At 59.8% G+C, this 27,444-nt stretch overlaps 2 protein-coding genes across 7 annotated transcripts; both read right to left on the bottom strand.

Moving 5' to 3' along the window:
* Positions 1-5,658: 5,658 nt before the first annotated feature.
* Positions 5,659-16,103, bottom strand: LOC136109481 (uncharacterized). Of its 4 annotated transcripts, XM_071816698.1 has the most exons (15): positions 16,007-16,100; positions 11,145-15,560; positions 10,771-10,959; positions 9,463-10,093; positions 9,231-9,325; positions 9,011-9,102; positions 8,738-8,876; positions 8,382-8,573; positions 8,001-8,132; positions 7,341-7,505; positions 7,069-7,187; positions 6,681-6,746; positions 6,450-6,588; positions 6,164-6,302; positions 5,659-5,880 (listed from the first exon to the last, which is right to left on the bottom strand). In XM_071816698.1, exons 2-15 carry the CDS (start codon positions 11,376-11,378, stop codon positions 5,750-5,752), a joined length of 2,463 nt encoding a protein of 820 aa, XP_071672799.1. In that variant the 5' UTR covers positions 11,379-15,560; positions 16,007-16,100; the 3' UTR covers positions 5,659-5,749. The 4 variants fall into 4 exon arrangements, with proteins under 4 accessions (XP_071672799.1, XP_071672801.1, XP_071672800.1 ...); XM_071816700.1 differs by having other exon boundaries at positions 6,164-6,299; positions 11,145-16,103; XM_071816699.1 differs by having other exon boundaries at positions 8,382-8,570; positions 11,145-16,102.
* A 3,854-nt stretch (positions 16,104-19,957) lies between these two features.
* LOC136109698 (glutamine-rich protein 2-like) lies at positions 19,958-26,207 on the bottom strand. Of its 3 annotated transcripts, none has more exons than XM_071816706.1 (13): positions 25,461-26,207; positions 25,087-25,275; positions 23,778-24,408; positions 23,546-23,640; positions 23,326-23,417; positions 23,054-23,192; positions 22,698-22,886; positions 22,317-22,448; positions 21,657-21,821; positions 21,385-21,503; positions 20,749-21,062; positions 20,463-20,601; positions 19,958-20,179 (listed from the first exon to the last, which is right to left on the bottom strand). In XM_071816706.1, exons 1-11 carry the CDS (start codon positions 25,692-25,694, stop codon positions 20,993-20,995), a joined length of 2,055 nt encoding a protein of 684 aa, XP_071672807.1. In that variant the 5' UTR covers positions 25,695-26,207; the 3' UTR covers positions 19,958-20,179; positions 20,463-20,601; positions 20,749-20,992. The 3 variants fall into 3 exon arrangements, with proteins under 3 accessions (XP_071672807.1, XP_071672806.1, XP_071672805.1); XM_071816705.1 differs by having other exon boundaries at positions 20,463-20,598; positions 22,698-22,889; XM_071816704.1 differs by having other exon boundaries at positions 22,698-22,889.
* Positions 26,208-27,444: the final 1,237 nt, after the last annotated feature.

The raw sequence follows: 27,444 nt of genomic DNA on the forward strand, positions 1-27,444 counted from the left end.
CCTCCTCACCCACCGCCCATGGCCTCCACCACCCCCTGCCCCCCAGAAAGCCACGGCCACCATGGACGGCCAGAGATCAGACGGGGTTGGTGGAGGTGGGGGAGTCAGGGGGGTCCAGGGCCAGGGCGTTGGGAGCAGGGGCTCCCCTGAGAATCGCACTGGAAGAATTTTCAAGGTATTATTTCTAGGGTGGGGGGAGCACACACTGCTGGGGAGGGCACTGGCCCTTGAGAGCCTCTAGATGGCCTTTTCTCCCCTCAGTTTTTAAAAATATATATCTAATGTATATAAACATCCTAGTGCCGAAAGTGATCAGTCACCAAAACAGATCCAAATAACCAAAGTGATTCCATCACCACAGTGATCCCACCACGGCCAGTGACCAAATGGGTGAGAGGCACAAGTGACAGGGGACAGTATCTGTAAAGGGGTGACAGACAGTGTCAGCGAGACGGCGCAGATCTGAACCCCAAGGTCCCCCATCACTAACAAGGGCCCCCCCCACACCCACCAGGGCTGGTCGAGCACACCCTGGTGAAGGCTCTCGGTGTTATTTGAAAATGCTCATTCAAAATGGCATTTTAAGAGGTGGTTTCCTCAGACCAAGCAGAAGCCCACAGGCACAGCTCGTTCACCGGCCCTGTGCCTCACCCCAGGGCCGCATCACGGCTCCCCCAGCCCCCGCATGGGCCATTTCTTACTGAGAAGCTGACGGAAGACCCAGGTAACGGAGCTGTCCCACTGCCACTGCAAAAACGCCAGCCCTGCCGGGGTCATGGCGTCCTCGTGCTTTCTGTACAAGTCAAACGTGCTAAAGGTTTGCATCTTGAGGCTGCGGCTGGAAACAATACGAGCACAAGAGCTGAGGTGATTCTCTTTTCTTGCAGCACTCTGGCAGGCAACTACTTCCCCACAGCACCCCAGAGTCTGTGAAACAGAGGTGGAAAACGAAGGCTCGTCAAAAATTCTCCCAGCTTCTCCAGCTCTCTGCACATTCCTGCTCCAGGCTGCTGTGCTGCTGGGCCGTCCGCCCCAGCGCGGCTTCCTGCTCCTTCTCCGCCAGCCTCAAGGACCGACCGAAACTGTGCGATTTTTCCAGCGCTTCTAAGTTGCTGACATCAATATCCTCGCCGGGCATCGGCCCCAGCGGGGCTGCCCGCGTGAGAGCGCAGCTGGGAATGGAGAGTGGAGAGAAGCTGCTCAACTCATGTACACCGTGACTCACTTACAAAAGACGCACCCATCGTTAACCAATGACACGGTAAACGCTTTCTGAGCACCTGCAAAAAGAAGGGCTATTTTCAACTTTTAGATCCTTCTGCATGACAAGAGGGAGACAGAAGATTCAGTAACGCATTGATTAGAACCAGAGAGCTTAGTTTATACGTATGACGCGTTGCCAGTAAGAAACAAGGCAATTATAACTAACAATTATAACTGAAGCCGGAGGATCCCCAGTGCTGCCCAGCGCTGATGAAATAAAGAATGCCGCCGAACAGTAGCATTGCCTCTGCCTTTCAGTCCATCTCTTCGTTTCCAGAGAGTTCCCGCTTTCTCCAGAGCGCAAGAGACGAGGCCGAGAGAGCCCGGGAAGAGCCGGAGCCACCCCCGCCTCCCCGAGCCGGCCACGCCAGCAATTCAGCCGCCCGAGCGCTCTCCCCGCCACGCCGCAAGCGGCTCCCGCTGCCCGCGCAGGGGAACCGGGGCTCCCCGGCCCGGGACTCACCGGCCGTGCCGAACGCCCGCCCGCTCCGGACGCCGCTCAGCGCGGCACTCAGCAGGGGCACCGCCATGCTGCGCGCCGCCCGCACTGGAAGGACCCCGTTCCCATAGCGACGGGGGCTGCGCCGCGCGGACTCCGGTCTGCAAGGCCCCGCAGCCGTAGCAACGGGTCTGTCTACCGCAGCGCCGGGCTGGGAATGCCCCCCTGCCGCGGCAACGGGGCTGTTTAGTGCGGAGCCTGCCTAGAAACGTCCCCACAGCCCCGCGGGACGGGCTCTGCCCTCCCCGGGAACCCCTCCCCATCGCCGGCCTTGCTGCTCCGACCGGGCAGAGCCCGCGGAAGGCACCGGAGAGGCCCCGCTCTCACCCCGGGGTACCGGGACGGGAGGTGAAGCCCAGCACAAGAGCCAGGGCTTTTTGAGAAATCGGCCCACGGTTGCCCGTGGGCTGTGGAACATCCTGGGGGTGCTGGGGAACCGCAGTGCAGAGTCACAGGATCCCAGCCTGGTGGGGCTGAAGGGCCCTCTGCAGATCCCCCAGTCCAGCCCTGCTCACGCGGGGTCACAGAGCAGATCACACAGGGAAATGCGTGGGGAGGGAAAAACAGCCTGGGCACTTCACTTGGGATTGTTGTTTTCTGGAAGACGGCCTTTAAAAACCAGAAGAACATCGCGGAACAATCTCCAGACCCAAGGACCCGGGGCAACTGATTTCTGCCCTCAAATTCTGGCTCCATCTTTCCAGGTCAAACTGGCAGTTTCTCCAACCACCACGTGTGGTTTTTGGCTCCAGAGAAGGACGAGTGTTTCCTTCCCAGCTCCATCAGCAAAGCAGTGCCACACGCGGATTCACGTGCACAAACTGTCACAGAAATGTTCTTGGCCCCAGGTTTCCGGTATCAGAGTCTCAGACGTTTGCGCTTTAAAAAATACTTTAATTATGAGATAAGAAACAACTTAAAAGGTACAGCAGAGAAACAGGCCAGACTGGGGGCCTCTCATGGAGGGGGAACACAAGGCAAAAGAGACTTGGGCTTTTAAACCCATTGCTCTAAGAAAGCCTCTCAGAAATGGTGGTCAGGAGCAGGGAGGACGGCCGGGACGCTGGGAGAGGTGAAGCGCAGTAGGGCACTTTCCTCGGGATCACCAGAAATAACTGCGTAACCTCGGAGAAATCGTGGTGCGGCGAAGGGCAGAAGGACGGACGGGATGCTGACAGACGTGAAGTGGTGTATGGCGCTTTCTTCAGGGACGCCAAGAGGATCTTCTCCTTTTCTAAGTCATCATCCCCCTGAGAAGAGAGGAAGGATGGGTGGGAATGATCCCAGGCAGGGCCACAGAAACAGGGTGACAGTCCAGGGTGTCACTCACCAACAAGAGAAGCATCCCAAAGCCTCCCTCCTGCCATGTCCCCCATGAAGGGGACCCCTCCCCATGCTCCTCCAGAGCCCAGACCCTCGCAGTCTGAGCAAGACCCGCAGGGGAAGCCTCCAAGAGCGTCCCTGCCTGGGGAAAGAGCCAGCAGGGACCTGACGGCACAGGATGGGGACACCACAAAGCCAGGGCAAACGGGCTTTAACTCACCTGCCTCTCCCCTCCTGCCCCCTCTGGGCACTGCCCTGGCTCAGAGAGCTCCGCTGAGCCCCTGCAGAGGATGCAGAGGCCAACTCATACCTGAGGTTTATATACAGGGGCACTAAACCAGCCCCCCGACCATCCCAAGCCTCTGGAGACAAAGGTACAAGCGCAGCTGTCCCCCCACAAGTCCCTTCCCACCTGCAGCGCATGGAAGCCTCACCCAGGGTGCTGGAAAGACCCTCGGTCGGGGCACCGAGGTCCTGGGCTGCAGTCAGCGGTGCCACAGGGTGGTTGAGCAGCTCCTGGCGGGGCTGTTCACGCCGTCTCCTCTGGTGAGCCGTGCTTGATTCTACTTCCAGTTAGTGTCCTGGCAAATTCTGTTTATCTGCTGTTTCATTAAATGATTCATTTTCTTTTCTACCTGCTCACTTGCTTAAGGCTTGCAGGGAGTCTGCAACTGCCAATCGATCTCTAATGCTTTACTGACTTGCAGCACTACCTGTGCAACAAAAGGGGGCCCCCTAGCAGAGGACATCACAGCGGGTACCCCCAATCGGGGTACGGTCTCATTTTACAAAGCTTTAGTTACTGTTCTAGCTTTACTAGTTGAGCAGGGGAATGCTTCTGGCCAACCCGAGAAGGTCTCTGTTAACACACTGCAAGGCAGAGTTTACTGATGCTGGTTCGAGGAGGCAGCCGTCCGGGCTCAGAGACATCCCTCTCATTTCTCTCTTCCCAGCAGCTCGTCTCGCAGTATCAGCTGCCAATTTATTTCCAGTTTCCTGATCAGTGTCTCCTTCTTGATGCTCCTTGAAATGCATGGTGACAACTTTCCTAGTAACAGCACAGCTTCCAACAACTGGAGTATCACATTTAATCTCTTCTCCTTGTGCTGTTAATAAATGTGGCCCTTCTCAAATGCTCCATGGGCACGCACCACTCCCAAAGCACACTTGGAATCTGTCCAAATATTAATCTTCTTCTCGTTGGATAATTTTAAAGCTCGTGTACGTGCAGCTGTCCGGGCAGAAGTCCCAGGAGACAAAGGTTTGCCTTCGATTACCTCGTGGGTAGTTGTTAGGGCATCCCCCGCTCTATCTACTCCTTGCTTTACAAAGCTGCTTCCATCAGTGAACCAGGAGTCTTCGGCATCTTCCAGCGCCTGTTCCATTAAATCCCGTCTGCTGGAGGAAACAGCTCCCATTGTTTCCAAGCAATCCTGGACCACAGGCTCTGAAACAGACCCACTGAGGAAAGGGGCTTCAGTGACAGTGTTGGTAACGACAACATTCACATCATCCAGTTCCACCAGTACCGCCTGGTATTCAGGAATCTCGAGGGAGATAACCCATGGGTGCCTTTTTGTTCCAGTACGGTTGGGACTGTATGGGACACTTACACAGTCGTTTTCTGTCCCACGGTGAACTCAGGAGCTTCCTGTACAGCGAGTCCAAGAGCTGCCACAGCTCCACGACATCCAGGCCAGCCTTGGCTCACTGCATCTGATTGCTTAGGGAAGCAGCAGCCGCTCGGTTCTGAGCTCTTAATTGCTGTGCTAGAACACGCAGAGCAACGCTTTGGCTTGGTGACATCTGGGAGACCCAGGTTCTTTGTTTAGTTGTGCAGATGCCCTCAGATGCTTCTCTTGTCCAATTCAACTTGGAAGTCCTTTTGTTTCACAGTTCATAGAAAGGCTTTACTCAAATTCCATAATTATAAACAAGAAGTCTGCACCAACCCCTCAGCACATTTGTAGCCACCGCTGGACTCTCCCCAGTAATTCCTTGTCCTTCTTAAACTGGGGTGCCCAGAACTGGACACACCACTCAGATGGGGCCTCACGAGTGCAGAGCAGAGGGGGAGGATTCACCTCCCTTGACCTGCTGGCCACACTCCTACTCACGCAGCCCAGGTACCATTGGCCTCTTGACCACGGGAGACATTGCTGGCTCACGGTCAACCTGTTGTCAAGCAGAGCTCCTGTGACAGCTCGGCCTTGCCCGGCCTTGCAGCTCGGCTCCTGCTGCTGCTCTCCAGGCTGCCGACAGTCAGCCCGGCATATTGCACAGCTGCCTGGTTACCTCCTCACCCCGTCCCCCCAGTTAGGCCCAGGGGGTGCTTCTTAAGCCCATGGACACCTCAGCCCCACCTGGGGTGCAGGATGGGCCTTTGCTGGCTCTGCCCTGGTGCCCACTGGTTTGCTCCCAGTGCTCCCTCTGGAGGGGGTCTGGATACCACTGGATCCACCTGGGCACCCCCAAAGTGCCTTTTTAGCACTTATTTGTCTCCTGAAAAAGCAAACACAGGGGGGCTTTCTCCCATCCTGCCCCAGGGACCTCCACTCAGACCACACTGGCACTTGGTTGCTCATGGCCGTTTATTGTAGCTGTTGCTTGCTCAGCGCCCGAGGCGGTGGGACCGGGGCCCGGGACCCCCGTCCTGCCCGGCTGTCAGGGCACTGATTTATTGCGGAGTGGGAGGAGGTGCACCAGCAGCTTCGGTGCCTGGGTGAGGCGTGCGGGAGACGAGGCAGATCGGTTCTTCGGCGCGGCGGGTTGGTGCTGCAGTGAGGAGGAGGTACCTGGGGGCGAGGGGCAGGGTCAGCCACAGACACCCACAAACAGGGTCCTGCCCCCACCCTGAAGCACACAGGCTGTTGTCCCACACTGCCAGCACCACCCCCCATGTGCCCCCAGCTCCCTCCAGCTCCACCACAAGGAGCGGCTGCCCCAGCAGCCAGTGCTGCCCCCACATCCCAGCCCAGACCCCAGACTCCCGTCCCACCCAGCCCAGCTGAGGGCACAGACCCGTCCCCCCAGACAGCAGGGTGTCCTCTGCCCCCCGGTGCCCTGACAGGGCCATACTTGGCCGGCTCATTGAGGTCGTGGTGTTTGGCGTCCCCCTTTGCTTTGAGGACAGCTCAGAGCTCTCCGTTACAGACGGCTGCTTGTTCTGTTGGTTCCCATCAGTGCCGTCCTGGCCCAACAGCTGCATCGCGTCCTTCTGGGAAGGGGAGAGCGTGTCACCCAAACACGGGGCCCCGTTCCGCATCCCCCAGCAACCCTCACCCAGCCAGCTCTCCGTGGGGAAACTGAGACACAGATCCCCCCGCAGGCTCAGCATCCCCCTCCCCACCTCCATCATCCCTACCTTGTTGGGGCTGCGGGCACTGGCTTGGGATGGCCGTGGAATGCTGGGCGGTTGGGGCTGGAAGCGTGGGGGCCTGACGGTGTGTGGGCCCCCACAGCTCCGCGGAACAGTGGGGTATCTGCACTCGCCCGTCCGCTCCCTGTGGGACAGGACACGGGGTGCTCAGTGCCCGGCAGGTGGCACCCCATGTGTCACTCGACGCCAGGGAGGGGTCAGGGGGCAGTTACTCACGGTCCAGGCGCCAGCATGTTGACGGGCCGGTCGCAGGACAGGCAATGGAAACCAGGCAGCAGCTGCCTGGAGAGAGGAGAAAAGGGCTGGGGAGCTCCTGGGGGGCACAGCCCCACCTGCACACCGTCCCCTGCCACAAAAAGCCTCTGCACCCACCCCCCAAGATTGGTTCAGGACGGCTCCTCCCACACGTGCCCCCTCATTGTGCCGCCTCCGTCGCTGGGAAGCTGCAGCTGGCAGGAGCACAAGGCACAGCCACTTGCTCAGCATCCCCAGGGGCGCTGCCCACTCGGCTCCCACGCCAGGGTACCACAGCGGCACGAGCTGGGACAGCCAGCAGGAACAGGGCCGGCACTGCCAAAGCCACTGCTGTCCCCATCGCACTCACTTCCTAATCCCAGCGGCATCGTCACGCTCTGGCTGCAGCACCTTCTGCAGCTGCCTGCTGAGGCTCTTCCAACGCTCCTCCTGCTGCTGCCGGAACACCCCCAGCTCCCGGCGGTCCAGCTGTGGATGGGTGACACCCTCAGCCATCTACCCCAGGATGGGACATGGCGGTCCCCAGGGGGACAGCCGGGAGGGGGCACCCTCGCAAGGATGCTGCCTCAGGCTGCCAGGCCCCCAAGGTGCCAGTTCTGCATGGAGGGGACGAGCCCTCACCTTACAGTCCATCTGCCTTTGGAGCTCTTGCTGGAACTGTTGACAGTGCTGCTCCTGGCCCGTCACCCGGCTCGTCACCTTCTCCATCCCCTTGTTCAGCTGCTCCATGCACGCCTCAAACTGGCTGCGACTGACTTTGTCAGCCAGGGCGGCCTTGTCTACCTTCTAGCAATGGGGAAAGGCAGGAGAGCGGTTGGAGACAGGATGGAGGGACAACGGGAGAGGGAGAAGTGGCTACGTGGATCTGTTCACCCCATCGCCCCCGTGGGGTTGGTCCCACCAGCCGAAGGGACTCAGGATCACAGAGGGACCTGGCAAAGGACCCGCAGCCGGGCTGGAAATCCTCCCTCCCCCTGGCTGGTTCTGTCAGCCGGCACCCAAGGGACAAGGGGTGTTTGTCACCCTGCCCAGGACACCCTTGGCTGGCACCAGGGACCCTCGAGCCCGTACCTCATCGATTCCCAGGCAAAAAGTAGCCCGTGATGCCACGGTAGGGTCGGAGCTGACCCCCGGCCAGCCGAGCACCCCCTGCCTCCCCAGCCCATCAGAAACCTCCAGTAAAGGCATCGGGAAGCTGTGCAGGGCTGTGAGCAGGGTGGCAGGGGGACAGATCCCTTGGGGTCCCAGCCTGGGCTCTGCCTGCAGGTTACAGACACTCACCTTGATGTCATTCTGCTCCTGCTGGTGATCCTGCTGGAGGTTTGCAAGGCCCGAGCTGAACTTCTCATAGTCCTTTTGGAGCTGCATGATGCTGGCCTGGAGGCACTTGAGCTGCTCGTCCTGCTGCAGGGACTAAGAGGACAAGGCGGGGCTGAGCAAGGAGGGTGGCTGCCCCGCAGGGAAAGACCCAGGGTATTTTGGCTGGTGGCCACGGGCTTTCAGTGCAAGCAGAACATTTTCTCCAAGGCTTTAATTCCCTTCCATGCTGCTGACTCCCACAAGCCAATTAGGGGGGCAGCCAGGGGCTCCCCCGCGTTACAGCAAAGCAGAAATGCCCGGGGGGTCCTAGCAGCTCAAGCCCCCTTCACTGCATCTCCTTACCTGTCTCCTCCACTTTTCATAATTGTCCACCTTGCCGCCCGCCTTCTGGGCCAGGGACGCCACCTGCTCCTCGAGCTTCTCGCAGCGCTGGAGGAGCTTCTCCAGCAGCACCATGGTGTCTGGGCTGCAGACGTGGCACCCTGCCTGCTCGTGTCCCCCGCTCTGCACCATCGCTCTCGGCTCGTCCACCTGCTGGCAGGGGAGGAGGAATCAGCTCTGAGCCGGGCTGGATGCGGCCCACAAGCCCAGGTGCCGTGGAGGCTCCATGACCCCATCCAGCCAGGGGCCGTGGCCGGGACCCCGCCAGGACTCCCCCCGAGGCAGCGGGGGCTGGGAGCACTGCCCCTGGGCCTCACCTCTGCCTGCAGCTGCTGCGCTGTCTCCATCACCAACTTATTCACATACTCGGCCGCAAACTGCTCCAGCTGGGCCTGAGTCGGCTCCTGCTGCTTCCCCAACTCCTTCCGCTCTGCCTTGACCTTCTGTCCCTTGGGCCTGGCCAGCGAGACGGGGGCAGGGGCAGGGTTAGCCTTTGTGGGGGTGTCCCCTGCCCCCCAAACTGGGATGCTCCCAGACCCCAGGCTCCCTCACAGCCCTGCGGGGTAGGAAACCCTCTCCCATCCTTTTACCGCGGCTGTTGGGTCATCTGGCCGCTGCCGTCTGCTTTCCTGCCGGCTCCAGCCGCCCTCATCTTTCTGGGAGCATCCTCCACCTTGCTGATCTGGGAACGGCAGTGGGGGCAGTGAGGGCACAGCCCCCTGTGTCATTCCGGCACGGGGACCCTTCGGCTGCCCCCTCCCTGCCCAAACTGGCATCCCCGCAGCCCCTCGGGGACTGCTGCCGGCTCACCTTCTCCTCCTGCCCGTGGAGGGCCCTGGCCATGTCTTGCAGGAACGACATCTGGCACTTGAGGTCGGCCAGGATGCTGGTGATGCTCTGCCGGCCTAGAGGGACATGGTGCAAGGGGATGTGCTGTCGGTGAGGGGGTCTCACCCTTGGGGCCAGGCTCTGAGCATGACGAGCCCCTGAGCCAGGGTGTCCCCACACCAAACAGCCCCCGCCAGCCCCCCCATGCTCTCACCTCCCTCCGGGAAGAGCCGGCGCACGTTCTCAAGATCCGCGCGTTCTGCTTTTGCAGATTTCAGCTGCTCCACCTCCTCCTTCAGACCAGTGCAGACGTTGCCGAGCTGCCCAACCTGGGAGAGAACCTCCCGCATCTCCGACTCGTAGCTGGAGATGATGGTGGAGCCCGAGGAGCCCCAGGGCATGGCCCGCTCTTCGGCATCCCCTGGGATGGTGGTTTGGGAGCTGGAGGACCCAGGCTGCACCCCAGGGGTGGTGGTGTGGGTCCCAGGTGATCCTGGCTGTTTCCCCAAGGTGCTGGTCTGGGTGTCAGGGGCCCCTGGCTGTCTTCCCAGGCGGGTGCTGGCCTGGCTGCCCCGTGATCCTGGCTGCATCCCCGGGCTGGTGACACCGGCATCAGTAGACCTCATGTGGTCAGAGGGAGCGCCTGACAACTTCACAGGGGTCACTGGTTCCCCCTGTGTCCCTGCTTGCATCCCCGGGGAGCCAGACCCTGCAGTCCCCTTGCTGGTCTCCATCCCAGGCTGTATCCCACGTCCCTTCAGCCCCAGTGCTGAGCTCTTCCTGGTCTGGCTGTCCGTGGCCACCTGGGTGGGCTCGGCGGGGGCAGACTGGCCCCCAGCACCTTCCTGGGAAGAAGAGGCAAAGGGCAGCAGGGTTACTGGCAGCTGGGCAGCCGTGAGGACAGACCCCAGAACCCCCCGCCATGTCCCCAGTCCCTGTCCCCAAACCACCATCTCACGGGGATAAAGTCGTGTTCCACGTGAGAGCCCAATGCAAAGGCATCACGGGGTCAGCCCGGCCAGGGATGGGACCCCCAGCATCACTGCCCAGCACCCCCAACCCACAGGCTGTGCCCCGAGCCAGGAGGGCTGGTGTCCCCGAGGGAGCGGGGACGCAGCCGCCTCCTGTCCCTGCGCAGCCCGGCAGCGTCCTGGGGCTTCCCCTGGAGCTGGGTGAGCAGAGGGACACCCGTTCAGATGTGGGAGCGGGATTTAAAGAGAATCCCCAAATGAATGGGGCAGGAGGCACAGAGACGCTGGGCAGGGCTGTGCCTGGGGGCCGCGGCGGAATTCCATGAGCAGAGCTTTATCTCCCCTCCTTCCCCTCCCATGGTTCTGTTTTGAGGGCTCCCTAGTTCAAAAGTGCCTTAGCAACTCTTGGGACACCCTTCCCACTCTTCCCTCCTGCTGCCCTCCACGCTGGTGACAACGATGGCCACAGAGCAGGGGCGCAGGCTGACAGGGAGAGAAGCGGGGAGGGGACGAGGGCCCAGCTCCCTGCTGGGGCACCAGGGGACACCCACCAGGCCAAGCGTCTCCTGGATCTCCTGGATGTCCTCTGCGAGGCCGGAATGCGCCTCCTGCATCGCCCGCATGTCCTCTGCCAGGCCGACATGCGCCTCCTGCATCTCCCGCATGTCTTCTGCCAGGCCGGACTGCACCTCCTTAAACTTGTTGATCTCCTCCCACAGATCCTGAAGCGAAGCCCTTTTCTGGGAGAGCGGGTGTCGGGGTGAGCCCAGGGGAGGGTCCCTGGGGACCTGGACCCCGCTGTGCTCTGCTGCGGGAGCTCGGGCTTAACCCAGCCCTTGGGCTGAGGGCAGCACGAGGGCAGCGCGGAGCCCAGAGGAGGGGGCGTCTCGTGGGGGAGCACCCAGGGACCAGCAAGAGGTTCTACCTTGCAGATGTCTCTCTCCTTCTCTTCCTGGCCAGGCTGTTCCTTCGTGACCTTGTCCTTCCCTAAGCTGGGGGTCGGGCTCTGCCCTGGCTCCAGGACGGACAGCTCCTGCTGGTCCGGCTGCCCGATGATCATGGCTTTCAGCAGCTTGTGCAGCGCCACCAAATCCACAACCCCAACTTGGGGTGTCCCGATGGCAGCATCCAGCATCTCCAGCAGACTGCGTGTGGCCATCGCTGCTGTTCTGCCTGAAAACACTGAACCCGAAGTAGGGAGACAGGAGCTTTTCTGTCCGGAGGTGATCTTGGAGGGATGGACAGACAGCAGCCTTTCTCCTGCTCCTTCTTGCCACAGAAAGCGATCAGTCACCAAAACAGATCCAAGTTCCGAAAGCAATCCGAGCGATGGAAGTGATCCAGTCACCAAAGCAATGCAAGTGCCGAAAGTGATCAAACCACCAAAAGCGGTTCAACCACCAAAAGCGATTCCACCACCAAAAGCGATGCAACCACCAGAAGTGATCCCACCAACAAAAGTGATGCAACCACTAATAGCGATCCCACCACCAAAAGCGATCCAACTGCCAAAATGAGTCCACCACCACAGTGATCCCACCACGGCAAGTGATCCCACCACGGCCAGTGACCAAATGGGCACGGGGCACAGGTGACAGGGGACAATATAGTGTCTCTGTTGCCCGGCAACAGCCGCCCCAGGAGCCAGCGGGCGCCGCCCTGGTCATTGTGATGAAGTTATCCACGGGATGGGAGGTGCTGAGGGTCCCTCCTGCCTTTCCCACTTCACCACCTACATTGTAGCTGGTGACACCTCATATTTTGGGGCAGGTCACTGCAGCCCGTGCCCAGATTCAAAATACAATCAGACAAGTCATGGGGAATGAAATCTCACTTTACTGAATTAAATACCCTCAGTTTTAATTGCAGAGAGAGTGGCTTTATCCGTGTTGTGTACTCAATCAAACTCTCCTGACGTTTAATCCTTTCCTTTCCCCACGGCACAGTGGCCTCGGAGGCGATTCCCCTTCGTGGCAGATGTGCAGTGACTGGCTCACAAGTGCACCAGCACCTGGGAACCTGGACTGAAAACAAGGCCAAAGTGCCTGGTTTAGGATGCCTTTCCCTGCGGCTGATCAAGGCAGACGGATGTCTTTGGAGAGGGAGCTGTTCTGAAGGGATTTCTTCTGCCTCTCTTGACCGTTGGCATGAGCCAGTGGCTGCTGACCAGGAAATGTGCTCATCGATTGCTCCCTCGTGAACACTGTCTTGGCCTTTTCAGCTATAAAGACATAAACCAGAGTATGTTTCCTGTCCTCTGTGCAGGAAGGCGGTTCAAATGCAAAGGCTGATCTTGACCGTAAGCAGCACGAACTGCTCTAGAGACAGCTCTTTGCTGGGGATGGAGCTGTGAGAGAGGTTCTCCAGCGGGCATGGCTGCCTCCCTTTTGAAACACGGGCAATCTTTTGCTGGGATTCCCGTCCCTCAGCCTGATGGCTCTGACATCTCTTCTGATGCTTCAGAAATGGTGCTGCTATCTACACAGTATTGCAAGATCCTTTTGCGCTGCGAACTGAAGTTGCTCCATTGCTGAAAGGGAGACCCCAACACAGAAAGCAGGGCTGCCCTGATTCCTCTGAGAGTGAAGCCCACATCCCAAAGCAAGCCGGTTCTTAGAGACGGCCAAGTTTCGAGCAGCGCTGTCACACGTGAGCTGCGAGTCACACGAGGAAGAGTTCCGGAGGATGGAGCGTGTCCCCAGATGGTTTTTGCCAGCGCTGACTGAGGAAGAGGCATCCTGTCCACGGGCCTCCAGGCAGAGCAAGACACTGGGGGGCAAGAGCCCCTCTGAAACCCCATTTTTGCACCCCAAGTGGCCGCACTGCAATGGGCAAGCCTTCATCCCGGGCCAGAGGTGCTGGGTCCAGAAGTCATGGCTTGCTCCTGGGAGGGTCTTTTTGTGTCAGCCACCTCCTGTGTTTCGCCACGCATTTCTCACTGTCAATGACTTTCATTTCTTTTCCCTCTACGCTCTCCTGCGGTTTTGCCGTGGAGAGCAGATGCCAACAGTCTATTCCAGCCTTAGGGGATCTTGCAGACTTCTCCTTTGCTGTCTGTGGGGCTGGTGATTGCCTTCTGCTGCCCCTGGTTCATTTTGAACACTAATTCCTGGAAGATGTGGTTGGTGCTGCTGAGCAACACTCTTGGCTTTTTGCTGGTGCTCAGTAGGACACCTACAAGAAAGCAGGTATCAAAAACCTCCAGTTCTTGTGTTGAATGGTGGTGTGAGGAATCATTTAATTTCTCACTTTCACACTGAGCTCCTGGGGTTTTTGGCAAGATTGGCCTCAAAAAGGGCCGGGTCTGTCCTGGGGGACGGTGGGTAGGGCACTAAATTCAGTTCAGCACACAGAAAGCAGGGCCCGTACCGGGAACCGCGAGGGGCCCGGCCAGTGCCTCATGTCCCGGGGGGCCCTGCCTGGCTTTCTGTGCCCTAATGGGGTGCGAAGCAGAGCAGGGGCACAGGGAGCTGGGTGAAGAGGCTCCTGTGGGACCCCAAAACCCTCCCCACCCATCGTGCTGGTCCTCATTGCATCACCCCATCCCTACTGCTCCCTGCACGGAGCAGCTGGTATCAGAGCAGTGTCCCTTCCCCAAACCCACTGCACCACAGTGCTTTGAGGACCCTGGATGTCCAAAATGTCCTTCGCAGCCCGAGCTGGCCCTGCCTGGGCTGGAGATCCTCCCCAGGCAGCACCCATGTTCTGGGGGTGCCACCCAGACCCTGCAGCGCTGGGTAACCCAATACCCGCCAGAGCTGGGCTTCGAGCATCCCCTGGTGCGGGATGCAGCCAGATCTCCAGCGATGGGGAGGCTGGCAGGTTGGGACTCCAAAAAACCATCCATGACCGATCTGACACCCCCGCAGATGTGCACCCCCAGCAACATGCTGGCCACGCCGCCCAACGTCCCCGACGCTCTGGCCACGTTCTCCAAGCTGTAAACCCCTGAGAGCCGGCAGAGCAGCAGCAGCCCCATCGCCTCCATGGCCTGTGCCCGCGGGAGCTTCAGCCCCTTCTGGGCTTCCTTGCCCCACAACCCCCAGCCCGCCTGGCTGCCCCCTCCTCACCCACCGCCCATGGCCTCCACCACCCCCTGCCCCCCAGAAAGCCACGGCCACCATGGACGGCCAGAGATCAGAGGGGGTTGGTGGAGGTGGGGGAGTCAGGGGGGTCCAGGGCCAGGGCGTTGGGAGCAGGGGCTCCCCTGAGAATCGCACTGGAAGAATTTTCAAGGTATTATTTCTAGGGTGGGGGGAGCACACACTGCTGGGGAGGGCACTGGCCCTTGAGAGCCTCTAGATGGCCTTTTCACCCCTCAGTTTTTAAAAATATATATCTAATGTATATAAACATCCTAGTGCCGAAAGTGATCAGTCACCAAAACAGATCCAAATAACCAAAGTGATTCCATCACCACAGTGATCCCACCACGGCCAGTGACCAAATGGGTGAGAGGCACAAGTGACAGGGGACAGTATCTGTAAAGGGGTGACAGACAGCGTCAGCGAGACGGCGCAGATCTGAACCCCAAGGTCCCCCATCACTAACAAGGGCCCCCCCCACACCCACCAGGGCTGGTCGAGCACACCCTGGTGAAGGCTCTCGGTGTTATTTGAAAATGCTCATTCAAAATGGCATTTTAAGAGGTGGTTTCCTCAGACCAAGCAGAAGCCCACAGGCACAGCTCCTTCACCGGCCCTGTGCCTCACCCCAGGGCCGCATCACGGCTCCCCCAGCCCCCGCATGGGCCATTTCTTACTGAGAAGCTGACGGAAGACCCAGGTAACGGAGCTGTCCCACTGCCACTGCAAAAACGCCAGCCCTGCCGGGGTCATGGCGTCCTCGTGCTTTCTGTACAAGTCAAACGTGCTAAAGGTTCGCATCTTGAGGCTGCGGCTGGAAACAATACGAGCACAAGAGCTGAGGTGATTCTCTTTTCTTGCAGCACTCTGGCAGGCAACTACTTCCCCACAGCACCCCAGAGTCTGTGAAACAGAGGTGGAAAACGAAGGCTCGTCAAAAATTCTCCCAGCTTCTCCAGCTCTCTGCACATTCCTGCTCCAGGCTGCTGTGCTGCTGGGCCGTCCGCCCCAGCGCGGCTTCCTGCTCCTTCTCCGCCAGCCTCAAGGACCGACCGAAACTGTGCGATTTTTCCAGCGCTTCTAAGTTGCTGACATCAATATCCTCGCCGGGCATCGGCCGCAGCGGGGCTGCCCGCGTGAGAGCGCAGCTGGGAATGGAGAGTGGAGAGAAGCTGCTCAACTCATGTACACCGTGACTCACTTACAAAAGACGCACCCATCGTTAACCAATGACACGGTAAACGCTTTCTGAGCACCTGCAAAAAGAAGGGCTATTTTCAACTTTTAGATCCTTCTGCATGACAAGAGGGAGACAGAAGATTCAGTAACGCATTGATTAGAACCAGAGAGCTTAGTTTATACGTATGATGCGTTGCCAGTAAGAAACAAGGCAATTATAACTAACAATTATAACTGAAGCCGGAGGATCCCCAGTGCTGCCCAGCGCTGATGAAATAAAGAATGCCGCCGAACAGTAGCATTGCCTCTGCCTTTCAGTCCATCTCTTCGTTTCCAGAGAGTTCCCGCTTTCTCCAGAGCGCAAGAGACGAGGCCGAGAGAGCCCGGGAAGAGCCGGAGCCACCCCCGCCTCCCCGAGCCGGCCACGCCAGCAATTCAGCCGCCCGAGCGCTCTCCCCGCCACGCCGCAAGCGGCTCCCGCTGCCCGCGCAGGGGAACCGGGGCTCCCCGGCCCGGGACTCACCGGCCGTGCCGAACGCCCGCCCGCTCCGGACGCCGCTCAGCGCGGCACTCAGCAGGGGCACCGCCATGCTGCGCGCCGCCCGCACTGGAAGGACCCCGTTCCCATAGCGACGGGGGCTGCGCCGCGCGGAGTCCGGTCTGCAAGGCCCCGCAGCCGTAGCAACGGGTCTGTCTACCGCAGCGCCGGGCTGGGAATGCCCCCCTGCCGCGGCAACGGGGCTGTTTAGTGCGGAGCCTGCCTAGAAACGTCCCCACAGCCCCGCGGGACGGGCTCTGCCCTCCCCGGGAACCCCTCCCCATCGCCGGCCTTGCTGCTCCGACCGGGCAGAGCCCGCGGAAGGCACCGGAGAGGCCCCGCTCTCACCCCGGGGTACCGGGACGGGAGGTGAAGCCCAGCACAAGAGCCAGGGCTTTTTGAGAAATCGGCCCACGAAGGAAAAGCTGCGGTTGCCTGTGGGCTGTGGAACATCCTGGGGGTGCTGGGGAACCGCAGTGCAGAGTCACAGGATCCCAGCCTGGTGGGGCTGAAGGGCCCTCTGCAGATCCCCCAGTCCAAGCCCTGCTCACGCGGGGTCACAGAGCAGATCACACAGGGAAATGCGTGGGGAGGGAAAAACAGCCTGGGCACTTCACTTGGGATTGTTGTTTTCTGGAAGACGGCCTTTAAAAACCAGAAGAACATCGCGGAACAATCTCCAGACCCAAGGACCCGGGGCAACTGATTTCTGCCCTCAAATTCTGGCTCCATCTTTCCAGGTCAAACTGGCAGTTTCTCCAACCACCGCATGTGGTTTTTGGCTCCAGAGAAGGACGAGTGTTTCCTTCCCAGCTCCATCAGCAAAGCAGTGCCACACGCGGATTCACGTGCACAAACTGCCACAGAAATGTTCTTGGCCCCAGGTTTCCGGTATCAGAGTCTCAGACGTTTGCGCTTTAAAAAATACTTTAATTATGAGATAAGAAACAACTTAAAAGGTACAGCAGAGAAACAGGCCAGACTGGGGGCCTCTCATGGAGGGGGAACACAAGGCAAAAGAGACTTGGGCTTTTAAACCCATTGCTCTAAGAAAGCCTCTCAGAAATGGTGGTCAGGAGCAGGGAGGACGGCCGGGACGCTGGGAGAGGTGAAGCGCAGTAGGGCACTTTCCTCGGGATCACCAGAAATAACTGCGTAACCTCGGAGAAATCGTGGTGCGGAGAAGGGCAGAAGGACGGACGGGATGCTGACAGACGTGAAGTGGTGTATGGCGCTTTCTTCAGGGACGCCAAGAGGATCTTCTCCTTTTCTAAGTCATCATCCCCCTGAGAAGAGAGGAAGGATGGGTGGGAATGATCCCAGGCAGGGCCACAGAAACAGGGTCACAGTCCAGGGTGTCACTCACCAACAAGAGAAGCATCCCAAAGCCTCCCTCCTGCCATGTCCCCCATGAAGGGGACCCCTCCCCATGCTCCTCCAGAGCCCAGACCCTCGCAGTCTGAGCAAGACCCGCAGGGGAAGCCTCCAAGAGCGTCCCTGCCTGGGGAAAGAGCCAGCAGGGACCTGATGGCACAGGATGGGGACACCACAAAGCCAGGGCAAACGGGCTTTAACTCACCTGCCTCTCCCCTCCTGCCCCCTCCGGGCACTGCCCTGGCTCAGAGAGCTCCGCTGAGCCCCTGCAGAGGATGCAGAGGCCAACTCATACCTGAGGTTTATATGCAGGGGCACTAAACCAGCCCCCCGACCATCCCAAGCCTCTGGAGACAAAGGTACAAGCGCAGCTGTCCCCCCGCAAGTCCCTTCCCACCTGCAGCGCATGGAAGCCTCACCCAGGGTGCTGGAAAGACCCTCGGTCGGGGCACCGAGGTCCTGGGCTGCAGTCAGCGGTGCCACAGGGTGGTTGAGCAGCTCCTGACGGGGCTGTTCACGCCGTCTCCTCTGGTGAGCCGTGCTTGATTCTACTTCCAGTTAGTGTCCTGGCAAATTCTGTTTATCTGCTGTTTCATTAAATGATTCATTTTCTTTTCTACCTGCTCACTTGCTTAAGGCTTGCAGGGAGTCTGCAACTGCCAATCGATCTCTAATGCTTTACTGACTTGCAGCACTACCTGTGCAACAAAAGGGGGCCCCCTAGCAGAGGACATCACAGCGGGTACCCCCAATCGGGGTACGGTCTCATTTTACAAAGCTTTAGTTACTGTTCTAGCTTTACTAGTTGAGCAGGGGAATGCTTCTGGCCAACCCGAGAAGGTCTCTGTTAACACACTGCAAGGCAGAGTTTACTGATGCTGGTTCGAGGAGGCAGCCGTCCGGGCTCAGAGACATCCCTCTCATTTCTCTCTGTCTTCCCAGCCGCTCGTCTCGCAGTATCAGCTGCCAATTTATTTCCAGTTTCCTGATCAGTGTCTCCTTCTTGATGCTCCTTGAAATGCATGGTGACAACTTTCCTAGTAACAGCACAGCTTCCAACAACTGGAGTATCACATTTAATCTCTTCTCCTTGTGCTGTTAATAAATGTGGCCCTTCTCAAATGCTCCATGGGCACGCACCACTCCCAAAGCACACTTGGAATCTGTCCAAATATTAATCTTCTTCTCGTTGGATAATTTTAAAGCTCGTGTACGTGCAGCTGTCCGGGCAGAAGTCCCAGGAGACAAAGGTTTGCCTTCGATTACCTCGTGGGTAGTTGTTAGGGCATCCCCCGCTCTATCTACTCCTTGCTTTACAAAGCTGCTTCCATCAGTGAACCAGGAGTCTTCGGCATCTTCCAGCGCCTGTTCCATTAAATCCCGTCTGCTGGAGGAAACAGCTCCCATTGTTTCCAAGCAATCCTGGACCACAGGCTCTGAAACAGACCCACTGAGGAAAGGGGCTTCAGTGACAGTGTTGGTAACGACAACATTCACATCATCCAGTTCCACCAGTACCGCCTGGTATTCAGGAATCTCGAGGGAGATAACCCATGGGTGCCTTTTTGTTCCAGTACGGTTGGGACTGTATGGGACACTTACACAGTCGTTTTCTGTCCCACGGTGAACTCAGGAGCTTCCTGTACAGCGAGTCCAAGAGCTGCCACAGCTCCACGACATCCAGGCCAGCCTTGGCTCACTGCATCTGATTGCTTAGGGAAGCAGCAGCCGCTCGGTTCTGAGCTCTTAATTGCTGTGCTAGAACACGCAGAGCAACGCTTTGGCTTGGTGATATCTGGGAGACCCAGGTTCTTTGTTTAGTTGTGCAGATGCCCTCAGATGCTTCTCTTGTCCAATTCAACTTGGAAGTCCTTTTGTTTCACAGTTCATAGAAAGGCTTTACTCAAATTCCATAATTATAAACAAGAAGTCTGCACCAACCCCTCAGCACATTTGTAGCCACCGCTGGACTCTCCCCAGTAATTCCTTGTCCTTCTTAAACTGGGGTGCCCAGAACTGGACACACCACTCAGATGGGGCCTCACGAGTGCAGAGCAGAGGGGGAGGATTCACCTCCCTTGACCTGCTGGCCACACTCCTACTCACGCAGCCCAGGTACCATTGGCCTCTTGACCACGGGAGACATTGCTGGCTCACGGTCAACCTGTTGTCAAGCAGAGCTCCTGTGACAGCTCGGCCTTGCCCGGCCTTGCAGCTCGGCTCCTGCTGCTGCTCTCCCGGCTGCCGACAGTCAGCCCGGCATCTTGCACAGCTGCCTGGTTACCTCCTCACCCCGTCCCCCCAGTTAGGCCCAGGGGGTGCTTCTTAAGCCCATGGACACCTCAGCCCCACCCGGGGTGCAGGATGGGCCTTTGCTGGCTCTGCCCTGGTGCCCACTGGTTTGCTCCCAGTGCTCCCTCTGGAGGGGGTCTGGATACCACTGGATCCACCTGGGCACCCCCAAAGTGCCTTTTTAGCACTTATTTTTCTCCTGAAAAAGCAAACACAGGGGGGCTTTCTCCCATCCTGCCCCAGGGACCTCCACTCAGACCACACTGGCACTTGGTTGCTCATGGCCGTTTATTGTAGCTGTTGCTTGCTCAGCGCCCGAGGCGGCGGGACCGGGGCCCGGGACCCCCGTCCTGCCCGGCTGTCAGGGCACTGATTTATTGCGGAGTGGCAGGAGGTGCACCAGCAGCTTCGGTGCCTGGGTGAGGCGTGCGGGAGACGAGGCAGATCGGTTCTTCGGCGCGGCGGGTTGGTGCTGCAGTGAGGAGGAGGTACCTGGGGGCGAGGGGCAGGGTCAGCCACAGACACCCACAAACAGGGTCCTGCCCCCACCCTGAAGCACACAGGCTGTTGTCCCACACTGCCAGCACCACCCCCCATGTGCCCCCAGCTCCCTCCAGCTCCACCACAAGGAGCGGCTGCCCCAGCAGCCAGTGCTGCCCCCGCATCCCAGCCCAGACCCCAGACTCCCGTCCCACCCAGCCCAGCTGTGGGCACAGACCCGTCCCCCCAGACAGCAGGGTGTCCTCTGCCCCCCGGTGCCCTGACAGGGCCATACTTGGCCGGCTCATTGAGGTCGTGGTGTTTGGCGTCCCCCTTTGCTTTGAGGACAGCTCAGAGCTCTCCGTTACAGACGGCTGCTTGTTCTGTTGGTTCCCATCAGTGCCGTCCTGGCCCAACAGCTGCATCGCGTCCTTCTGGGAAGGGGAGAGCGTGTCACCCAAACACGGGGCCCCGTTCCGCATCCCCCAGCAACCCTCACCCAGCCAGCTCTCCGTGGGGAAACTGAGACACAGATCCCCCCGCAGGCTCAGCATCCCCCTCCCCACCTCCATCATCCCTACCTTGTTGGGGCTGCGGGCACTGGCTTGGGATGGCCGTGGAATGCTGGGCGGTTGGGGCTGGAAGCGTGGGGGCCTGACGGTGTGTGCGCCCCCGCAGCTCCGCGGAACAGTGGGGTATCTGCACTCGCCCGTCCGCTCCCTGTGGGACAGGACACGGGGTGCTCAGTGCCCGGCAGGTGGCACCCCATGTGTCACTCGATTCCAGGGAGGGGTCAGGGGGTGCTCCCTGTTCGGGGGCAGTTACTCACGGTCCAGGCGCCAGCATGTTGACGGGCCGGTCGCAGGACAGGCAATGGAAACCAGGCAGCAGCTGCCTGGAGAGAGGAGAAAAGGGCTGGGGAGCTCCTGGGGGGCACAGCCCCACCTGCACACCGTCCCCTGCCACAAAAAGCCTCTGCACCCACCCCCCAAGATTGGTTCAGGACGGCTCCTCCCACACGTGCCCCCTCATTGTGCCGCCTCCGTCGCTGGGAAGCTGCAGCTGGCAGGAGCACAAGGCACAGCCACTTGCTCAGCATCCCCAGGGGCGCTGCCCACTCGGCTCCCACGCCAGGGTACCACAGCGGCACGAGCTGGGACAGCCAGCAGGAACAGGGCCGGCACTGCCAAAGCCACCGCTGTCCCCATCGCACTCACTTCCTAATCCCAGCGGCATCGTCACGCTCTGGCTGCAGCACCTTCTGCAGCTGCCGGCTGAGGCTCTTCCAACGCTCCTCCTGCTGCTGCCGGAACGCCCCCAGCTCCCGGCGGTCCAGCTGTGGATGGGTGACACCCTCAGCCATCTACCCCAGGATGGGACATGGCGGTCCCCAGGGGGACAGCCGGGAGGGGGCACCCTCGCAAGGATGCTGCCTCAGGCTGCCAGGCCCCCAAGGTGCCAGTTCTGCATGGAGGGGACGAGCCCTCACCTTACAGTCCATCTGCCTTTGGAGCTCTTGCTGGAACTGTTGACAGTGCTGCTCCTGGCCTGTCACCCAGCTCGTCACCTTCTCCATCCCCTTGTTCAGCTGCTCCATGCACGCCTCAAACTGGCTGCGACTGACTTTGTCAGCCAGGGCGGCCTTGTCTACCTTCTAGCAATGGGGAAAGGCAGGAGAGCGGTTGGAGACAGGATGGAGGGACAACGGGAGAGGGAGAAGTGGCTACGTGGATCTGTTCACCCCATCGCCCCCGTGGGGTTGGTCCCACCAGCCGAAGGGACTCAGGATCACAGAGGGACCTGGCAAAGGACCCGCAGCCGGGCTGGAAATCCTCCCTCCCCCTGGCTGGTTCTGTCAGCCGGCACCCAAGGGACAAGGGGTGTTTGTCACCCTGCCCAGGACACCCTTGGCTGGCACCAGGGACCCTCGAGCCCGTACCTCATGGATTCCCAGGCAAAAAGCAGCCCGTGATGCCACGGTAGGGTCGGAGATGATCCCCGACCAGCCGAGCACCCCCTGCCTCCCCACACCATCAGAAACCTCCAGGAAAGGCATCGGGAAGCTGTGCAGGGCTGTGAGCAGGGTGGCAGGGGGACAGATCCCTTGGGGTCCCAGCCTGGGCTCTGCCTGCAGGTTACAGACACTCACCTTGATGTCATTCTGCTCCTGCTGGTGATCCTGCTGGAGGTTTGCAAGGGCCGAGCTGAACTTCTCATAGTCCTTTTGGAGCTGCATGATGCTGGCCTGGAGGCACTTGAGCTGCTCGTCCTGCTGCAGGGACTAAGAGGACAAGGCGGGGCTGAGCAAGGAGGGTGGCTGCCCCGCAGGGACAGACCCAGGGTATTTTGGCTGGTGGCCACGGGCTTTCAGTGCAAGCAGAACATTTTCTCCAAGGCTTTAATTCCCTTCCATGCTGCTGACTCCCACAAGCCAATTAGGGGGGCAGCCAGGGGCTCCCCCGCGTTACAGCAAAGCAGAAATGCCTGGGGGGTCCTAGCAGCTCAAGCCCCCTACACTGCATCTCCTTACCTGTCTCCTCCACTTTTCATAATTGTCCACCTTGCCGCCCGCCTTCTGGGCCAGGGACGCCACCTGCTCCTCGAGCTTCTCGCAGCGCTGGAGGAGCTTCTCCAGCAGCACCATGGTGTCCGGGCTGCAGACGTGGCACCCTGCCTGCTCGTGTCCCCCGCTCTGCGCCGTCGCTCTCGGCTCGTCCACCTGCTGGCAGGGGAGGAGGAATCAGCTCTGAGCCGGGCTGGATGCGGCCCACAAGCGCAGGTGCCGTGGAGGCTCCATGACCCCATCCAGCCAGGGGCCGTGGCCGGGACCCCGCCAGGACTCCCCCCGAGCCAGCGGGGGCTGGGAGCACTGCCCCTGGGCCTCACCTCTGCCTGCAGCTGCTGCGCTGTCTCCATCACCAACTTATTCACATACTCGGCCGCAAACTGCTCCAGCTGGGCCTGAGTCGGCTCCTGCTGCTTCCCCAACTCCTTCCGCTCTGCCTTGACCTTCTGTCCCTTGGGCCTGGCCAGCGAGACGGGGGCAGGGGCAGGCTTAGCCTTTGTGGGGGTGTCCCCTGCCCCCCAAACTGGATGCTCCCAGACCCCAGGCTCCCTCACAGCCCTGCGGGGTAGGAAACCCTCTCCCATCCTTTTACCGCGGCTGTTGGGTCATCTGGCCGCTGCCGTCTGCTTTCCTGCCGGCTCCAGCCGCCCTCATCTTTCTGGGAGCATCCTCCACCTTGCTGATCTGCAAACGGCAGTGGGGGCAGTGAGGGCACAGCCCCCTGTGTCATTCCGGCACGGGGACCCTTCGGCTGCCCCCTCCCTGCCCAAACTGGCATCCCCGCAGCCCCTCGGGGACTGCTGCCGGCTCACCTTCTCCTCCTGCCCGTGGAGGGCCCTGGCCATGTCTTGCAGGAACGACATCTGGCACTTGAGGTCGGCCAGGATGCTGGTGATGCTCTGCCGGCCTAGAGGGACATGGTGCAAGGGGATGTGCTGTTGGTGAGGGGGTCTCACCCTTGGGGCCAGGCTCTGAGCATGACGAGCCCCTGAGCCAGGGTGTCCCCACACCAAACAACCCCCGCCAGCCTCCCCGTGCTCTCACCTCCCTCCGGGAAGAGCCGGCGCACGTTCTCAAGATCCGCGCGTTCTGCTTTTGCAGATTTCAGCTGCTCCACCTCCTCCTTCAGACCAGTGCAGACGTTGCCGAGCTGCCCAACCTGGGAGAGAACCTCCCGCATCTCCGACTCGTAGCTGGAGATGATGGTGGAGCCCGAGGAGCCCCAGGGCATGGCCCGCTCTTCGGCATCCCCTGGGATGGTGGCTTGGGAGCTGGAGGACCCAGGCTGCACCCCAGGGGTGGTGGTGTGGGTCCCAGGTGATCCTGGCTGTTTCCCCAAGGTGCTGGTCTGGGTGTCAGGGGCCCCTGGCTGTCTTCCCAGGCGGGTGCTGGCCTGGCTGCCCCGTGATCCTGGCTGCATCCCCGGGCTGGTGACGCCGGCATCAGTAGACCTCATGTGGTCAGAGGGAGCGCCTGACAACTTCACAGGGGTCACTGGTTCCCCCTGTGTCCCTGCTTGCATCCCCGGGGAGCCAGACCCTGCAGTCCCCTTGCTGGTCTCCATCCCAGGCTGTATCCCACGTCCCTTCAGCCCCAGTGCTGAGCTCTTCCTGGTCTGGCTGTCCGTGGCCACCTGGGTGGGCTCGGCGGGGGCAGACTGGCCCCCAGCACCTTCCTGGGAAGAAGAGGCAAAGGGCAGCAGGGTTACTGGCAGCTGGGCAGCCGTGAGGACAGACCCCAGAACCCCCCGCCATGTCCCCAGTCCCTGTCCCCAAACCACCATCTCACGGGGATAAAGTCGTGTTCCACATGAGAACCCAAATGCAAAGGCATCACGGGGTCAGCCCGGCCAGGGATGGGACCCCCAGCATCACTGCCCAGCACCCCCAACCCACAGGCTGTGCCCCGAGCCAGGAGGGCTGGTGTCCCCGAAAGAGCGGGGACGCAGCCGCCTCCTGTCCCTGCGCAGCCCGGCAGCGTCCTGGGGCTTCCCCTGGAGCTGGGTGAGGAGAGGGACACCCGTTCAGGTGTGGGAGCGGGATTTAAAGAGAATCCCCAAATGAATGGGGCAGGAGGCACAGAGACGCTGGGCAGGGCTGTGCCTGGGGGCCGCGGCGGAATTCCACGAACAGAGCTTTATCTCCCCTCCTTCCCCTCCCATGGTTCTGTTTTGAGGGCTCCCTAGTTCAAAAGTGCCTTAGCAACTCTTGGGACACCCTTCCCACTCTTCCCTCCTGCTGCCCTCCACGCTGGTGACAACGATGGCCACAGAGCAGGGGCGCAGGCTGACAGGGAGAGAAGCGGGGAGGGGACGAGGGCCCAGCTCCCTGCTGGGGCACCAGGGGACACCCACCAGGCCAAGCGTCTCCTGGATCTCCTGGATGTCCTCTGCGAGGCCGGAATGCGCCTCCTGCATCGCCCGCATGTCCTCTGCCAGGCCGACATGCGCCTCCTGCATCTCCCGCATGTCTTCTGCCAGGCCGGACTGCACCTCCTTAAACTTGTTGATCTCCTCCCACAGATCCTGAAGCGAAGCCCTTTTCTGGGAGAGCGGGTGTCGGGGTGAGCCCAGGGGAGGGTCCCTGGGGACCTGGACCCCGCTGTGCTCTGCTGCGGGAGCTCGGGCTTAACCCAGCCCTTGAGCTGAGGGCGGCACGAGGGCAGCGCGGAGCCCAGAGGAGGGGGCGTCTCGTGGGGGAGCACCCAGGGACCAGCAAGAGGTTCTACCTTGCAGATGTCTCTCTCCTTCTCTTCCTGGCCAGGCTGTTCCTTCGTGACCTTGTCCTTCCCTAAGCTGGGGGTCGGGCTCTGCCCTGGCTCCAGGACGGACAGCTCCTGCTGGTCCGGCTGCCCGATGATCATGGCTTTCAGCAGCTTGTGCAGTGCCACCAAATCCACAACCCCAACTTGGGGTGTCCCGATGGCAGCGTCCAGCATCTCCAACAGACTGCGTGTGGCCATCGCTGCTGTTCTGCCTGAAAACACTGAACCCGAAGTAGGGAGACAGGAGCTTTTCTGTCCGGAGGTGATCTTGGAGGGATGGACAGACAGCAGCCTTTCTCCTGCTCCTTCTTGCCACAGAAAGCGATCAGTCACCAAAACAGATCCAAGTTCCGAAAGCAATCCGAGCGATGGAAGTGATCCAGTCACCAAAGCAATGCAAGTGCCGAAAGTGATCAAACCACCAAAAGCGGTTCAACCACCAAAAGCGATTCCACCACCAAAAGCGATGCAACCACCAGAAGTGATCCCACCAACAAAAGTGATGCAACCACTAATAGCGATCCCACCACCAAAAGCAATCCAACTGCCAAAATGAGTCCACCACCACAGTGATCCCACCACGGCAAGTGATCCCACCACAGCCAGTGACCAAATGGGCACGGGGCACAGGTGACAGGGGACAATATAGTGTCTCTGTTGCCTGGCAACAGCCGCCCCAGGAGCCAGCGGGCGCCGCCCTGGTCATTGTGATGAAGTTATCCACGGATGGGAGGTGCTGAGGGTCCCTCCTGCCTTTCCCACTTCACCACCTACATTGTAGCTGGTGACACCTCATATTTTGGGGCAGGTCACTGCAGCCCGTGCCCAGATTCAAAATACAATCAGACAAGTCATGGGGAATGAAATCTCACTTTACTGAATTAAATACCCTCAGTTTTAATTGCAGAGAGAGTGGCTTTATCCGTGTTGTGTACTCAATCAAACTCTCCCGACGTTTAATCCTTTCCTTTCCCCATGGCACAGTGGCCTCGGAGGCGATTCCCCTACGTGGCAGATGTGCAGTGACTGGCTCACGAGTGCACCAGCACCTGGGAACCTGGGCTGAAAACAAGGCCAAAGTGCCTGGTTTAGGATGCCTTTCCCTGCGGTTGATCAAGGCAGACGGATGTCTTTGGAGAGGGAGCTGTTCTGAAGGGATTTCTTCTGCCTCTCTTGATCGTTGGCATGAGCCAGCGGCTGCTGACCAGGAAAGACTTAGTTGGGGCCAGTGACAAGTGCTGCTCTTCCCCCACTCAGCTCTGAGCTTGTCAAGGACGATCAGTGCTGCGAGCAGTGGGAAACACTGGAGGTGACACCGGGACCTGTGGGGTTCAGCTGGAGAACAGGAGCTAAGGGGAGACCTTCTGATCTCTGAACTGCCTGAAAGGAGCTTGGAGCCGGGGCAGGTCAGGCTCTGCTCCCCTGGAACAAGCACCAGGAGCAGAGGAAATGGCCTCAAGTTGCGCCAGGGGAGGTTGACGTTGGATCTTGGAAACAATTTCTTCCCCAAAGGGCTGTGGGGCATTGGAACAGGCTGCCCAGGGCAGTGCTGGAGTCACCGTCCCTGTAGGGGTTGAACAGACGTGGAGATGAGGTTCGGGGACGTGAGTTAGTGCCAGGGTTAGCTTAACTGTTGGACTCGGTGATCTTGACGGTCTCTTCCAGCCAAAATGATTCTATGATTTTATTGGTCATGTTTGGTGATACAACCTGTGGAAGACAGGAGAACCTTTGCTTTCCGGTAGTAACTGGAATGTGAACTCTGTAATCAGCACTGCACGGCTGGACTGGGGCTCGATTTGTAAAACTAGCCATCTTCCAGTTTTCTCTAAAAAATCAGTTACTAGGAACGAGATGCGCTGACCGTCCCGGAGCGGCCCGGACCGGGCGGGGCGGGGCGAGGGCTGTTTGCGAGGGGTGGTACTGGGTACCGGGCGGTGTCCCCGCG

Source organism: Patagioenas fasciata, chromosome 18 (assembly GCF_037038585.1).
Source record: "Patagioenas fasciata isolate bPatFas1 chromosome 18, bPatFas1.hap1, whole genome shotgun sequence".
Taxonomy (NCBI): domain Eukaryota; kingdom Metazoa; phylum Chordata; class Aves; order Columbiformes; family Columbidae; genus Patagioenas; species Patagioenas fasciata.